Source organism: Oncorhynchus kisutch, linkage group LG6, assembly GCF_002021735.2.
Source record: "Oncorhynchus kisutch isolate 150728-3 linkage group LG6, Okis_V2, whole genome shotgun sequence".
Lineage (NCBI taxonomy): Eukaryota > Metazoa > Chordata > Actinopteri > Salmoniformes > Salmonidae > Oncorhynchus > Oncorhynchus kisutch.
The window spans coordinates 2673807-2691082 of NC_034179.2; the positions used below are offsets into that span (position 1 = coordinate 2673807).

Genomic DNA, 17276 nt, shown 5'->3' on the forward strand with positions numbered 1-17276 from the left:
AGAGACAGGGACACAGACAGGGACAAGGCAGGGGACACAGACAGGGACAAGGCAGGGGACAGAGACAGAGACACAGACATGGACAAGGCAGGGGACACAGACACAGACAGGCAGGAGACAGAGACAGGGACACAGACAGGGACAGGCAGGAGACAGAGACAGGAACAAGGCAGGGGACAGAGACAGGGACAGGCAGGAGACAGAGACAGGGACAAGGCAGGTACAGAGACAGGGACACAGACAGGGGACAGAGACAGGGACAGGCAGGAGACAGGGACAGGCAGGGGACAGAGACAGGAACAAGGCAGGGGACAGAGACAGGGACACAGATAGGGACACAGACAGGGATACAGACAGGGACAGGCAGGAGACAGGGACAAGGCAGGGGACAGAGACAGGGACAATGCAGGGGACAGAAACAGGGACACAGATAGGGACACAGACAGGGATACAGACAGGGACAGGCAGGAGACAGGGACAAGGCAGGGGACAGAGACAGGGATACAGACAGGGACAAGCAGGAAACAGAGACAGGGACAAGGCAGGGGACAGAGACAGGGACAAGGCAGGGGACAGAGACAGGGATACAGACAGGGACAAGCAGGAGACAAAGACAGGGACAAGGCAGGGGACAGAGACAGGGACAAGGCAGGGGACAGAGACAGGGACACAGCCAGGGTGAAAGAGATATCTTACCTTCCACTAAGCAGTAAGCCAGTCACCAGGGCCAGTAGAATAACCCCTACAGTGATGACCACAGCGACGATGGGGAACTGAGACCGGTCACTGGATGCAGCTACTGCTGGGGTATGGCAGACTGTTAGTGGGGACGCTGACACATTACAGTCTATGGAGGTCCTACAGTAAACAGTCTACGTACGTCCAAAACTAAACAGTCTATAGGTCTTATACTAAACAGTCTATATAATTCCTATACTAAACAGTCTATATAGGTCCTATACTAAACAGTCTATATAGGTCCTATACTAAACAGTCTATAGGTCCTATACTAAACAGTCTATAGGTCCTATACTAAACAGTCTATATAGGTCCTATACTAAACAGTCTATATAGGTCCTATACTAAACAGTCTATAGGTCCTATACTAAACAGTCTATATAGGTCCTATACTAAACAGTCTATATAGGTCCTATACTAAACTGTCTATATAGGTCCTATACTAAACAGTCTATATAGGTCCTATACTAAACAGTCTATAGGTCCTATACTAAACAGTCTATATAGGTCCTATACTAAACAGTCTATAGGTCCTATACTAAACAGTCTATATAGGTCCTATACTAAACAGTCTATATAGGTCCTATACTAAACAGTCTATATAGGTCCTATACTAAACAGTCTATATAGGTCCTATACTAAACAGTCTATATAGGTCCTATACTAAACAGTCTATATAGGTCCTATACTAAACAGTCTATAGGTCCTATACTAAACAGTCTATATAGGTCCTATACTAAACAGTCTATATAGGTCCTATACTAAACAGTCTATATAGGTCCTATACTAAACAGTCTATATAGGTCCTATACTAAACAGTCTATATAGGTCCTATACTAAACAGTCTATAGGTCCTATACTAAACAGTCTATATAGGTCCTATACTAAACAGTCTATATAGGTCCTATACTAAACAGTCTATATAGGTCCTATACTAAACTGTCTATATAGGTCCTGTACTAAACAGTCTATATAGGTCCTATATTAAACAGTCCATATAGGTCCTATACTAAACAGACCTATATACCTGGTGTAATCATGCAATATATTTTCCGGGGAGGCTTTACACAGAACAAGGCTTTACACAGAACAAGGCTTTACACAGAACAAGGCTTTACACAGAACAAGGCTTTACACAGAACAAGGCTTTACACAGAACAAGCCTTTACACAGAACAAGGCTTTACACAGAACAAGGCTTTACACAGAACAAGGCTTTACACAGAACAAGGCTTTACACAGAACAAGGCTTTACACAGAACAAGGCTTTACACAGAACAAGGCTTTACACAGAACAAGGCTTTACACAGAACAAGGCTTTACACAGAACAAGGCTTTACACAGAACAAGGCTTTACACAGCATGTGTGTATTATCTATATAAATGCATGACTTACAGTAGGGGCTGGTCTCAAACTCGAAGCGTCGGCTGAATCCTCCGTACCCGGCTGATGTTCTGGCTCTGATCTGGAATATGTAGACTGATGATGGCTTCAGCCCGTCAGCTACGATTTCTGTTTCCTTGCACTTGATGATGGTGTAGCTGGTTTCCTGGTCCTAGGAGAGAGCCCAGAGAAAGCCACAAGGATGAATGTGTGTGTGTGCTCACCACTAGGCTACCTGCTACCTTTGTGAGGTTGTAGTATGTACGTAGGTAGCTGCAGGTAATTGGAGGTAGTTGTAGTTAGTTCGAGGTAGTTGTAAGTAATTGTATGTAATTCTAGGTATTTTTCACCTTTATTTAACCAGGTAGGCTAGTTGAGAACACCTTTATTTAACCAGGTAGGCTGGTTGAGAACACCTTTATTTAACCAGGTAGGCCAGTTGAGAACACCTTTATTTAACCAGGTAGGCTAGTTGAGAACACCTTTATTTAACCAGGTAGGCTAGTTGAGAACACCTTTATTTAACCAGGTAGGCTAGTTGAGAACACCTTTATTTAACCAGGTAGGCTGGTTGAGAACACCTTTATTTAACCAGGTAGGCTAGTTGAGAACACCTTTATTTAACCAGGGAGGCTAGTTGAGAACACCTTTATTTAACCAGGTAGGCTAGTTGAGAACACCTTTATTTAACCAGGTAGGCTAGTTGAGAACACCTTTATTTAACCAGGGAGGCTAGTTGAGAACACCTTTATTTAACCAGGGAGGCTAGTTGAGAACACCTTTATTTAACCAGGTAGGCTAGTTGAGAACACCTTTATTTAACCAGGTAGGCTAGTTGAGAACACCTTTATTTAACCAGGTAGGCTAGTTGAGAACACCTTTATTTAACCAGGTAGGCTGGTTGAGAACACCTTTATTTAACCAGGTAGGCTGGTTGAGAACACCTTTATTTAACCAGGTAGGCTAGTTGAGAACACCTTTATTTAACCAGGTAGGCTGGTTGAGAACACCTTTATTTAACCAGGTAGGCTAGTTGAGAACACCTTTATTTAACCAGGTAGGCTGGTTGAGAACACCTTTATTTAACCAGGTAGGCTAGTTGAGAACACCTTTATTTAACCAGGTAGGCTGGTTGAGAACACCTTTATTTAACCAGGTAGGCTAGTTGAGAACACCTTTATTTAACCAGGTAGGCTAGTTGAGAACACCTTTATTTAACCAGGTAGGCTAGTTGAGAACACCTTTATTTAACCAGGTAGGCTAGTTGAGAACACCTTTATTTAACCAGGTAGGCTGGTTGAGAACACCTTTATTTAACCAGGTAGGCTAGTTGAGAACACCTTTATTTAACCAGGGAGGCTAGTTGAGAACACCTTTATTTAACCAGGTAGGCTAGTTGAGAACACCTTTATTTAACCAGGTAGGCTAGTTGAGAACACCTTTATTTAACCAGGGAGGCTAGTTGAGAACACCTTTATTTAACCAGGGAGGCTAGTTGAGAACACCTTTATTTAACCAGGTAGGCTAGTTGAGAACACCTTTATTTAACCAGGTAGGCTAGTTGAGAACACCTTTATTTAACCAGGTAGGCTAGTTGAGAACACCTTTATTTAACCAGGTAGGCTGGTTGAGAACACCTTTATTTAACCAGGTAGGCTGGTTGAGAACACCTTTATTTAACCAGGTAGGCTAGTTGAGAACACCTTTATTTAACCAGGTAGGCTGGTTGAGAACACCTTTATTTAACCAGGTAGGCTAGTTGAGAACACCTTTATTTAACCAGGTAGGCTAGTTGAGAACACCTTTATTTAACCAGGGAGGCTAGTTGAGAACACCTTTATTTAACCAGGTAGGCTGGTTGAGAACACCTTTATTTAACCAGGTAGGCTGGTTGAGAACACCTTTATTTTACCAGGGAGGCTAGTTGAGAACACCTTTATTTAACCAGGTAGGCTAGTTGAGAACACCTTTATTTAACCAGGGAGGCTAGTTGAGAACACCTTTATTTAACCAGGTAGGCTGGTTGAGAACACCTTTATTTAACCAGGTAGGCTAGTTGAGAACACCTTTATTTAACCAGGGAGGCTGGTTGAGAACACCTTTATTTAACCAGGTAGGCTAGTTGAGAACACCTTTATTTAACCAGGTAGGCTAGTTGAGAACACCTTTATTTAACCAGGTAGGCTAGTTGAGAACACCTTTATTTAACCAGGTAGGCTGGTTGAGAACACCTTTATTTAACCAGGTAGGCTAGTTGAGAACACCTTTATTTAACCAGGGAGGCTGGTTGAGAACACCTTTATTTAACCAGGGAGGCTAGTTGAGAACACCTTTATTTAACCAGGTAGGCTGGTTGAGAACACCTTTATTTAACCAGGTAGGCTAGTTGAGAACACCTTTATTTAACCAGGTAGGCTAGTTGAGAACACCTTTATTTAACCAGGTAGGCTAGTTGAGAACACCTTTATTTAACCAGGTAGGCTAGTTGAGAACACCTTTATTTAACCAGGTAGGCTAGTTGAGAACAAGTTCTCATTTGCAACTGCGACCTGGCCAAGATGAAGCATAGCAGTGTGAACAGACAACGCAGAGTTACACATGGAATAAACAATTAACAAGTCAATAACACAGTAGAAAAAAAGAGTCTATATACATTGTGTGCAAAAAGGCATGAGGAGGTAGGCGAATAATTACAATTTAGCAGATTAACACTGGAGTGATAAATGATCAGATGGTCATGTACAGGTAGAGATATTGGTGTGCAAAAGAGCAGAAAAGTAAATAAATATAAACAGTATGGGGATGAGGTAGGTAAATTGGGTGGGCTATTTACCGATAGACTATGTACAGCTGCAGCGATCAGTTAGCTGCTCAGATAGCAGATGTTTGAAGTTGGTGAGGGAGATAAAAGTCTCCAACTTCAGCGATTTTTGCAATTCGTTCCAGACACAGGCAGCAGAGAACTGGAATGAAAGGCGGCCAAATGAGGTGTTGGCTTTAGGGATGATCAGTGAGATACACCTGCTGGAGCACGTGCTACGGGTGGGTGTTGCCATCGTGACCAGTGAACTGAGATAAGGCGGAGCTTTACCTAGCATAGACCTGTAGATGACCTGGAGCCAGTGGGTCTGGCGACGCATATGTAGGGAGGGCCAGCCGACTAGAGTATACAGGTCACAGTGGTGGGTGGTTTAAGGTGCTTTAGTAACAAAACGGATGGCACTGTGATAAACTGCATCCAGTTTGCTGAGTAGAGTATTGGGAGCCATTTTGTAGATGACATCGCCGAAGTCGAGGATCGGTAGGATAGTCAGTTCTACTAGGGTAAGTTTGGCGGCGTGAGTGAAGGAGGCTTTGTTGCGGAATAGAAAGACGACTCTAGATTTGATTTTCGATTGGAGATGTTTGATATGAGTCTGGAAGGAGAGTTTACAGTCTAGCCAGACACCTAGGTACTTATAGATGTCCACATATTCTAGGTCGGAACCATCCAGGGTGGTGATGCTAGTCGGGCGTGCGGGTGCAGGCAGCGAACGGTTGAAAAGCATGCATTTGGTGAGGTTGTAGTATGTAGGTAGCTGCAGGTAATTGTAGGTATTGGTAATTGTAGGTAGTTTTGTGAGGTTGTAGTATGTAGGTAGGTAGCTGCAGGTAAATGTAGGAAGTTGTGGGTAGTTGCTGATTGTTTGAGGTTGTGTGTTTGAGGGTTAGTTGTACCTTCTCAAAGTATTTGATCTCGTACTCCAGGATTATCCCGTTGGGTCTGTCTGGCTCCTGCCACAACACAGAGATACTGTTCTTCCCAGAATTCCCTTTCCGCACCACACTCACAGGAGACGGGGCTAAAACAGAGGAACAAAGAGAAACCAATCAATCAAATGTATTTCACACACACACACACACACAGCGTAGCAACATCTCAGACACTAAACACTAAACACTAAACAATACATGTTGCAAACACAGACACAATGGTATGGACGTCACACATTGTAGTAATGTACACAGAGATCAGGCAAAGGCTAAGAAGCCTTCACTAATGACAAACTACTATCCTATATTGATTAGATTTCCTCTCCATAATGTATACACAGTATATCATTAGTAGAAGCTTAGAACCAGAGGTGTGGACTCCAGTCACATGACATGATGACTTGAGACTTGACTTGATAGAAAATAAAATAACTTCAGACTTAACTTGGACTTGGAGCCCCGAAACTCAGGACTCGACTAGACACTGATGATGACTTGAAATTATCTGGCCAGGTTTCGTAATGTCTTGTCACTCATTTTGTGGCACAGAGTCTACGTGGTCTGCTCTCCACGCAGCCAGTTGCCGCAGTTAGAATTACAATTGCAAAAAAAAACTAAAAAACAGAAGATTTGAAAGTGAAATGCTGATTGGACCAGCAAACTGTCAATCAACACAGGTCGAGTGAGCTAACACAGTGGTTCTCAAAATGAAGAAGGTTGTGGGGCATCGCAAGTATGAAACTGAATGGGAAAAATACAGATTTGTCATACAAAGTTTCACTGGCTACATACAGTGCCTTCTGAAAGTATTCAGACCCCTTCACCTTTTTCCACATTTTGTTACAGCCTTATTATAAAATGGATTTTAAAAAATGAGCATTCTACACACAATACACCATAATGACAAAGCGAAAACAGGTCATTAGAAATGTTTGGATATTTATTAAATTTAAAAAACAGAAATACCTTATTTACATAAGTAGACCCTTTGCTATGAGACTAGAAATTGAGCTCAGGAGCATCCTGCTTCCATTGATCATCCTTGAGATGTTTCTACATCTTGATTTGGCCACTTGTGGTAAATTCAATTGATTGGACATGATTTGGAAAGACACACACCTGTCTATATAAGGTCCTACAGTTGACAGTGCATGTCAGAGCAAAAATCAAGTTATGAGGTCGAAGGAAATTGTCCGTAGAGCTCTGAGACAGGATTGTGTCGATGCACAGATCTGGGGAAGGGTACCAAAACATTTCTGCAGCATTGAAGGTCCCCAACAACACATTGGCTTCCATCAATCTAAAATGTAAGACGTTTGGAACCATTGAGACTGTTCCTAGAGATGGTCGCCAGGCCAAACTGAGCAATCGGGGGAGAAGGGCATTGGTCAGGGAGGTGACCAAGAACCCGACAGAGCTCTAGAGTTCCTCTGTGGAGATGAGAGAACCTTCCAGAAGGACAACCATCTCTGCAGCACTCCACCAATCAGGCCTTTATGGTAGAGTGGCCAGACATAAGCCACTCTTCAGTAAACGGCACATGACAGCCCACTTGGAGTTGTCAAAACGCACCCGAAGACTCTCAGACCACGAGGAACAAGATTTTCTGTTCTGATTGAAGTCTTTGGCCTCCTTGCCAAACGTCACATCTGGAGGAAACCTGGCACCACCCCTACGGTGAAGCATGGTGGTGGCAGCATCATACTGTGGGGATGTTTTTCAGCGGCAGGAACTGGGAGACTAGTCAGGATAGAGGGAAAGATGAACGGAGCAAAGTACTGAGAGATCCTTGGTGAAAACCTGCTCCAGAGCGCTCAGGACCTCCGACTGGGGCGAAGGTTCACCTTCTAACAGGACAACGACGTACCCACCCTAGTCACACCCTGACCTAACCAAAATATATAGAAAAGCAGAGATATCTAAGGTCAGGGCGTGACAGTATCCCCCCCCCCAAAGGTGCGGACTCCCGGCCGCAAACCTGAACCTATAGGGGAGGGTCTGGGTGGGCATCTACCCTCAGTGGCGGCTCCGGTTCTGGAAGCAGCCCCCCCTCCTTATGCTTCTGTGGCTGAAGACTCTAGAATGCAGCTCGTCGCTGGAGGCCCCGGACTGGGGACCGTCGCTAGAGGCCCCGGACTGGGGACCGTCGCTGGAGGCCCCGGACTGGGGAACATCGTTGGAGGTTCTGGACTGTGGGTCGTCGTTGGAGGTTTCGGACTGTGGACCGTCATAGGAAGCTCTGGACTGGGAACTGTCGCCGGAAGCTCTGGACTGGGACCTGTCGTCTGAAGCTCTGGACTGTGGAGGCGCACTGGAGGCCTGATGCGTGGTGCCGGCACTGGTGGTGCGAGTGCGGAGAGGAGGCAGAGGACGTACTGGACTGTGGAGGCGCACTGGAGGTCTATAGCGCAGAACTGGCACAACCCTTCCTGACTGGATGCTCACTCCAGCCCGGCATGTGCAGGAAGCTAGCACAGGATGCACTGGGCTGTGAAGGCGCACTGGAGACCTGATGCGTGGGACCGGTACAGGTGGCACCGGACTGATGACACGCACCTCAGCACACCTGCTCTGCAGCGCTCTCAATGCCAGCACCTCTCTCCGGAATCTTGAGCCTCTCACTCGACTCCCTGACTGGCTCCATTTCTTCGGGTTGTCTCTCGTGCTTGCTCCGTTGAGCTATCTCCTCGTATCATCGCCGTTCCTCTTTCGCTGCCTCTATCTCCTCCTTAGGACAGCGATACTCCCCGGCCTGCGTCCAGGGTCCTGCTCCATCCAGGGTCTCCTCCCAAGTCCACTCTTCCTGAACACGCTGCTTGGTCCATTTTTGGTGGATCTTCTGTCACGATCGTCGTATGAGTGAGACCAAGGCGCAGCGTGGTATGGTTACATTCTCTTTTAATAATGCAACACTTAAAACACCAAAACCAACGAACGAAACGTGAAGTTATACAAATTAGTACAGCAACTAAACATCAAGATCTCACAACACAAATGAGGAAAATGGAAACCTAAATATGATAAACAGCTGTCTCTGATTGGGAACCAGACAAATGTGCTTCAACAAAGTACTGAGGGTCTTAATACACATATAAATGTGATGTTTTGATGATAAAAAACGATTTAATACATTTTAGAATAAGGCTGTAACTTGTGTAGTGAACACTAGTGCTCTGGTCTAAAGTAGTGCACTACATAGGGAATAGGGTTCCATAGGGCTCTGGTCTAAAGTAGTGCACTATATAGGGAATAGGGTTCCATAGGGCTCTGGTCTAAAGTAGTGCACTATATAGGGAATAGGGTTCTATAGGGCTCTGGTCTAAAGTAGTGCACTACATAGGGAATAGGGTTCTATAGGGCTCTGGTCTAAAGTAGTGCACTATATAGGGAATAGGGTTCTATAGGGCTCTGGTCTAAAGTAGTGCACTATATAGGGAATAGGGTTCCATAGGGCTCTGGTCTAATGTAGTGCACTATATAGGGAATAGGGTGCCATAGGGCCCTGGTCTAAAGTAGTGCACTATATAGGGAATAGGGTTCCATAGGGCTCTGGTCTAAAGTAGTGCACTATATAGGGAATAGGGTTCTATAGGGCTCTGGTCTAAAGTAGTGCACAATATAGGGAATAGGGTTCTATAGTGCTCTGGTCTAAAGTAGTGCACTACATAGGGAATAGGGTTCCATAGGGCTCTGGTCTAAAGTAGTGCACTATATAGGGAATAGGGTTCTATAGGGCTCTGGTCTAAAGTAGTGCACTATATAGGGAATAGGGTTCCATAGGGCTCTGGTCTAATGTAGTGCACTATATAGGGAATAGGGTGCCATAGGGCCCTGGTCTAAAGTAGTGCACTATATAGGGAATAGGGTTCCATAGGGCTCTGGTCTAAAGTAGTGCACTATATAGGGAATAGGGTTCCATAGGGCTCTGGTCTAAAGTAGTGCACTATATAGGGAATAGGGCTCTGGTCTAAAGTAGTGCACTATATAGGGAATAGGGTTCCACAGGGCCCTGGTCTAAAGTAGTGCACTATATAGGGAATAGGGCTCTGGTCTAAAGTAGTGCACTATATAGGGAATAGGGTTCCATAGGGCTCTGGTCTAAAGTAGTGCACTACATAGGGAATAGGGTTCCATAGGGCTCTGGTCTAAAGTAGTGCACTATATAGGGAATAGGGTTCCATAGGGCTCTGGTCTAAAGTAGTGCACTACATAGGGAATAGGGTTCTATAGGGCTCTGGTCTAAAGTAGTGCACTATATAGGGAATAGGGTTCTATAGGGCTCTGGTCTAAAGTAGTGCACTATATAGGGAATAGGGTTCTATAGGGCTCTGGTCTAAAGTAGTGCACTATATAGGGAATAGGGTTCTATAGGGCTCTGGTCTAAAGTAGTGCACTATATAGGGAATAGGGTTCTATAGGGCTCTGGTCTAAAGTAGTGCACTATATAGGGAGTAGGGTTCCATAGTGCTCTGGTCTAAAGTAGTGCACTATATAGGGAATAGGGTTCCATAGGGCCCTGGTCTAAAGTAGTGCACTATATAGGGAATAGGGTTACATAGGGCTCTGGTCTAAAGTAGTACACTATATAGGGAATAGGGTTCCATAGGGCTCTGGTCTAAAGTAGTGCACTATATAGGGAATAGGGTTCCATAGGGCTCTGGTCTAAAGTAGTGCACTATATAGGGGATAGGGTTCTATAGGGTTCTGGTCTAAAGTAGTGCACTATATAGGGAATAGGGTGCCATAGGGCCCTGGTCTAAAGTAGTGCACTATATAGGGAATAGGGTGTCATTTAGGAATCATTCTTCATCGGTGTGAGGAGAACATCAAAGTTAATTTAATACGTCAAAAACTATTTTGATTTTAAACAAATTAATTGAAAGTCAATTCAAAATGATGAAACAAACATTCTCCTCTTGTTTGTTCTACTCCTGATTTAAATGACTTGAGATTATGGTATTTAAACTTCTTCTCATGTTCATGTCCTTACCACGTTCTTACCAGGGTAACATCACCACGTTCTTACCAGGGGTAACATCACACGTTCTTACCAGGGGTAACATCACCACGTTCTTACCAGGGTAACATCACCACGTTCTTACCAGGGGTAACATCACCACGTTCTTACCAGGGGTAACATCACCACGTTCTTACCAGGGGTAACATCACCACGTTCTTACCAGGGGTAACATCACCACGTTCTTACCAGGGGTAACATCACCATGTTCTTACCAGGGTAACATCACCACATCATTACTAGAGATAATATAATTACTAGAGATAATATCACCACATCATTACTAGAGATAATATAATTACTAGAGATAATATCACCACATCATTACTAGAGATAATATAATTACTAGAGATAATATCACCACATCATTACTAGAGATAATATAATTACTAGAGATAATATCACCACATCATTACTAGAGATAATATAATTACTAGAGATAATATCACCACATCATTACTAGAGATAATATAATTACTAGAGATAATATCACCACATCATTACTAGAGATAATATAATTACTAGAGATAATATCACCACATCATTACTAGAGATAATATAATTACTAGAGATAATATCACCACATCATTACTAGAGATAATATAATTACTAGAGATAATATCACCACATCATTACTAGAGATAATATAATTACTAGAGATAATATCACCACATCATTACTAGAGATAATATAATTACTAGAGATAACATCACCACATCATTACTAGAGATAATATAATTACTAGAGATAACATCACCACATCATTACTAGAGATAATATAATTACTAGAGATAATATCACCACATCATTACTAGAGATAATATAATTACTAGAGATAATATCACCACATCATTACTAGAGATAATATAATTACTAGAGATAATATCACCACATCATTACTAGAGATAATATAATTACTAGAGATAATATAATTACTAGAGATAATAAAAGCGTGATTATGATTTATATTGATATGTTCACACAATTTATCAGTAAATAACATCTGAAATAGCACCCTATACCCTCTACAGTGCCTATATACTGCAGTGCCCTGCCCCATCTGAAATAGCACCCTATACCCTCTACAGTGCCTATATACTGCAGTGCCCTGTCCCATCTGAAATAGCACCCTATACCCTCTACAGTGCCTATATACTGCAGTGCCCTTTCCCATCTGAAATAGCACCCTATACCCTCTACAGTGCCTATATACTGCAGTGCCCTTTCCCATCTGAAATAGCACCCTATACCCTCTACAGTGCCTATATACTGCAGTGCCCTGTCCCATCTGAAATAGCACCCTATACCCTCTACAGTGCCTATATACTGCAGTGCCCTGCCCCATCTGAAATAGCACCCTATACCCTCTACAGTGCCTATATACTGCAGTGCCCTTTCCCATCTGAAATAGCACCCTATACCCTCTACAGTGCCTATATACTGCAGTGCCCTTTCCCATCTGAAATAGCACCCTATACCCTCTACAGTGCCTATATACTGCAGTGCCCTTTCCCATCTGAAATAGCACCCTATACCCTCTACAGTGCCTATATACTGCAGTGCCCTGTCCCATCTGAAATAGCACCCTATACCCTCTACAGTGCCTATATACTGCAGTGCCCTGTCCCATCTGAAATAGCACCCTATACCCTCTACAGTGCCTATATACTGCAGTGCCCTGTCCCATCTGAAATAGCACCCTATACCCTCTACAGTGCCTATATACTGCAGTGCCCTGCCCCATCTGAAATAGCACCCTATACCCTCTACAGTGCATATATACTGCAGTGCCCTGTCCCATCTGAAATAGCACCCTATACCCTCTACAGTGCCTATATACTGCAGTGCCCTGCCCCATCTGAAATAGCACCCTATACCCTCTACAGTGCCTATATACTGCAGTGCCCTGCCCCATCTGAAATAGCACCCTATACCCTCTACAGTGCCTATATACTGCAGTGCCCTGCCCCATCTGAAATAGCACCCTATACCCTCTACAGTGCCTATATACTGCAGTGCCCTGCCCCATCTGAAATAGCACCCTATACCCTCTACAGTGCCTATATACTGCAGTGCCCTGCCCCATCTGAAATAGCACCCTATACCCTCTACAGTGCCTATATACTGCAGTGCCCTGCCCCATCTGAAATAGCACCCTATACCCTCTACAGTGCCTATATACTGCAGTGCCCTGCCCCATCTGAAATAGCACCCTATACCCTCTACAGTGCCTATATACTGCAGTGCCCTTTCCCATCTGAAATAGCACCCTATACCCTCTACAGTGCCTATATACTGCAGTGCCCTGCCCCATCTGAAATAGCACCCTATACCCTCTACAGTGCCTATATACTGCAGTGCCCTGTCCCATCTGAAATAGCACCCTATACCCTCTACAGTGCCTATATACTGCAGTGCCCTGCCCCATCTGAAATAGCACCCTATACCCTCTACAGTGCCTATATACTGCAGTGCCCTGCCCCATCTGAAATAGCACCCTATACCCTCTACAGTGCCTATATACTGCAGTGCCCTGCCCCATCTGAAATAGCACCCTATACCCTCTACAGTGCCTATATACTTCAGTGCCCTGCCCCATCTGAAATAGCACCCTATACCCTCTACAGTGCCTATATACTGCAGTGCCCTTTCCCACCTGAAATAGCACCCTATACCCTCTACAGTGCCTATATACTGCAGTGCCCTGCCCCATCTGAAATAGCACCCTATACCCTCTACAGTGCCTATATACTGCAGTGCCCTGCCCCATCTGAAATAGCACCCTATACCCTCTACAGTGCCTATATACTGCAGTGCCCTTTCCCATCTGAAATAGCACCCTATACCCTCTACAGTGCCTATATACTGCAGTGCCCTGCCCCATCTGAAATAGCACCCTATACCCTCTACAGTGCCTATATACTGCAGTGCCCTGCCCCATCTGAAATAGCACCCTATACCCTCTACAGTGCCTATATACTGCAGTGCCCTGCCCCATCTGAAATAGCACCCTATAACCTCTACAGTGCCTATATACTGCAGTGCCCTTTCCCATCTGAAATAGCACCCTATACCCTCTACAGTGCCTATATACTGCAGTGCCCTGCCCCATCTGAAATAGCACCCTATACCCTCTACAGTGCCTATATACTGCAGTGCCCTGTCCCATCTGAAATAGCACCCTATACCCTCTACAGTGCCTATATACTGCAGTGCCCTGTCCCATCTGAAATAGCACCCTATACCCTCTACAGTGCCTATATACTGCAGTGCCCTGCCCCATCTGAAATAGCACCCTATACCCTCTACAGTGCCTATATACTGCAGTGCCCTTTCCCATCTGAAATAGCACCCTATACCCTCTACAGTGCCTATATACTTCAGTGCCCTGTCCCATCTGAAATAGCACCCTATACCCTCTACAGTGCCTATATACTGCAGTGCCCTTTCCCATCTGAAATAGCACCCTATACCCTCTACAGTGCCTATATACTGCAGTGCCCTTTCCCATCTGAAATAGCACCCTATACCCTCTACAGTGCCTATATACTGCAGTGCCCTTTCCCATCTGAAATAGCACCCTATACCCTCTACAGTGCCTATATACTGCAGTGCCCTGTCCCATCTGAAATAGCACCCTATACCCTCTACAGTGCCTATATACTTCAGTGCCCTGCCCCATCTGAAATAGCACCCTATACCCTCTACAGTGCCTATATACTGCAGTGCCCTGCCCCATCTGAAATAGCACCCTATACCCTCTACAGTGCCTATATACTGCAGTGCCCTTTCCCATCTGAAATAGCACCCTATACCCTCTACAGTGCCTATATACTGCAGTGCCCTTTCCCATCTGAAATAGCACCCTATACCCTCTACAGTGCCTATATACTGCAGTGCCCTGTCCCATCTGAAATAGCACCCTATACCCTCTACAGTGCCTATATACTGCAGTGCCCTTTCCCATCTGAAATAGCACCCTATACCCTCTACAGTGCCTATATACTGCAGTGCCCTGCCCCATCTGAAATAGCACCCTATACCCTCTACAGTGCCTATATACTGCAGTGCCCTGTCCCATCTGAAATAGCACCCTATACCCTCTACAGTGCCTATATACTGCAGTGCCCTTTCCCATCTGAAATAGCACCCTATACCCTCTACAGTGCCTATATACTGCAGTGCCCTTTCCCATCTGAAATTGCACCCTATACCCTCTACAGTGCCTATATACTTCAGTGCCCTGTCCCATCTGAAATAGCACCCTATACCCTCTACAGTGCCTATATACTTCAGTGCCCTGTCCCATCTGAAATAGCACCCTATACCCTCTACAGTGCCTATATACTTCAGTGCCCTTTCCCATCTGAAATTGCACCCTATACCCTCTACAGTGCCTATATACTTCAGTGCCCTGTCCCATCTGAAATTGCACCCTATACCCTCTACAGTGCCTATATACTGCAGTGCCCTGCCCCATCTGAAATAGCACCCTATACCCTCTACAGTGCCTATATACTTCAGTGCCCTGTCCCATCTGAAATAGCACCCTATACCCTCTACAGTGCCTATATACTGCAGTGCCCTTTCCCATCTGAAATAGCACCCTATACCCTCTACAGTGCCTATATACTGCAGTGCCCTTTCCCATCTGAAATAGCACCCTATACCCTCTACAGTGCCTATATACTGCAGTGCCCTTTCCCATCTGAAATTGCACCCTATACCCTCTACAGTGCCTATATACTTCAGTGCCCTTTCCCATCTGAAATTGCACCCTATACCCTCTACAGTGCCTATATACTTCAGTGCCCTGTCCCATCTGAAATAGCACCCTATACCCTCTACAGTGCCTATATACTTCAGTGCCCTGTCCCATCTGAAATAGCACCCTATACCCTCTACAGTGCCTATATACTTCAGTGCCCTTTCCCATCTGAAATTGCACCCTATACCCTCTACAGTGCCTATATACTTCAGTGCCCTGTCCCATCTGAAATTGCACCCTATACCCTCTACAGTGCCTATATACTGCAGTGCCCTGCCCCATCTGAAATAGCACCCTATACCCTCTACAGTGCCTATATACTTCAGTGCCCTGTCCCATCTGAAATAGCACCCTATACCCTCTACAGTGCCTATATACTGCAGTGCCCTTTCCCATCTGAAATAGCACCCTATACCCTCTACAGTGCCTATATACTGCAGTGCCCTTTCCCATCTGAAATAGCACCCTATACCCTCTACAGTGCCTATATACTGCAGTGCCCTTTCCCATCTGAAATAGCACCCTATACCCTCTACAGTGCCTATATACTGCAGTGCCCTGCCCCATCTGAAATAGCACCCTATACCCTCTACAGTGCCTATATACTGCAGTGCCCTGTCCCATCTGAAATAGCACCCTATACCCTCTACAGTGCCTATATACTGCAGTGCCCTGCCCCATCTGAAATTGCACCCTATACCCTCTACAGTGCCTATATACTGCAGTGCCCTGCCCCATCTGAAATAGCACCCTATACCCTCTACAGTGCCTATATACTTCAGTGCCCTGTCCCATCTGAAATAGCACCCTATACCCTCTACAGTGCCTATATACTGCAGTGCCCTTTCCCATCTGAAATAGCACCCTATACCCTCTACAGTGCCTATATACTGCAGTGCCCTTTCCCATCTGAAATAGCACCCTATACCCTCTACAGTGCCTATATACTGCAGTGCCCTTTCCCATCTGAAATAGCACCCTATACCCTCTACAGTGCCTATATACTGCAGTGCCCTGCCCCATCTGAAATAGCACCCTATACCCTCTACAGTGCCTATATACTGCAGTGCCCTGTCCCATCTGAAATAGCACCCTATACCCTCTACAGTGCCTATATACTGCAGTGCCCTGCCCCATCTGAAATTGCACCCTATACCCTCTACAGTGCCTATATACTGCAGTGCCCTGCCCCATCTGAAATAGCACCCTATACCCTCTACAGTGCCTATATACTGCAGTGCCCTGCCCCATCTGAAATAGCACCCTATACCCTCTACAGTGCCTATATACTTCAGTGCCCTGTCCCATCTGAAATAGCACCCTATACCCTCTACAGTGCCTATATACTTCAGTGCCCTGTCCCATCTGAAATAGCACCCTATAACCTCTACAGTGCCTATATACTTCAGTGCCCTGTCCCATCTGAAATAGCACCCTATACCCTCTACAGTGCCTATATACTGCAGTGCCCTGCCCCATCTGAAATAGCACCCTATACCCTCTACAGTGCCTATATACTGCAGTGCCCTGCCCCATCTGAAATAGCACCCTATAACCTCTACAGTGCCTATATACTTCAGTGCCCTTTCCCATCTGAAATAGCACCCTATAACCTCT

The 17276-nt window shown here is 45.0% G+C and overlaps 1 protein-coding gene across 1 annotated transcript in view; it reads right to left on the reverse strand.

The window, feature by feature from the left end:
* epha5 (EPH receptor A5) overlaps window positions 1–17276 on the reverse strand; it is a 188238-nt gene that overhangs the window by 73124 nt on the left and 97838 nt on the right. Inside the window, exons 6-8 of the mRNA XM_031826005.1 lie at window positions 5839–5963; window positions 2134–2293; window positions 697–799 (exon numbers count right to left, since the gene is read on the reverse strand). Coding sequence (XP_031681865.1) covers window positions 697–799; window positions 2134–2293; window positions 5839–5963 — 388 coding nt within the window. The remainder of the gene's footprint in view (window positions 1–696; window positions 800–2133; window positions 2294–5838; window positions 5964–17276) is intronic.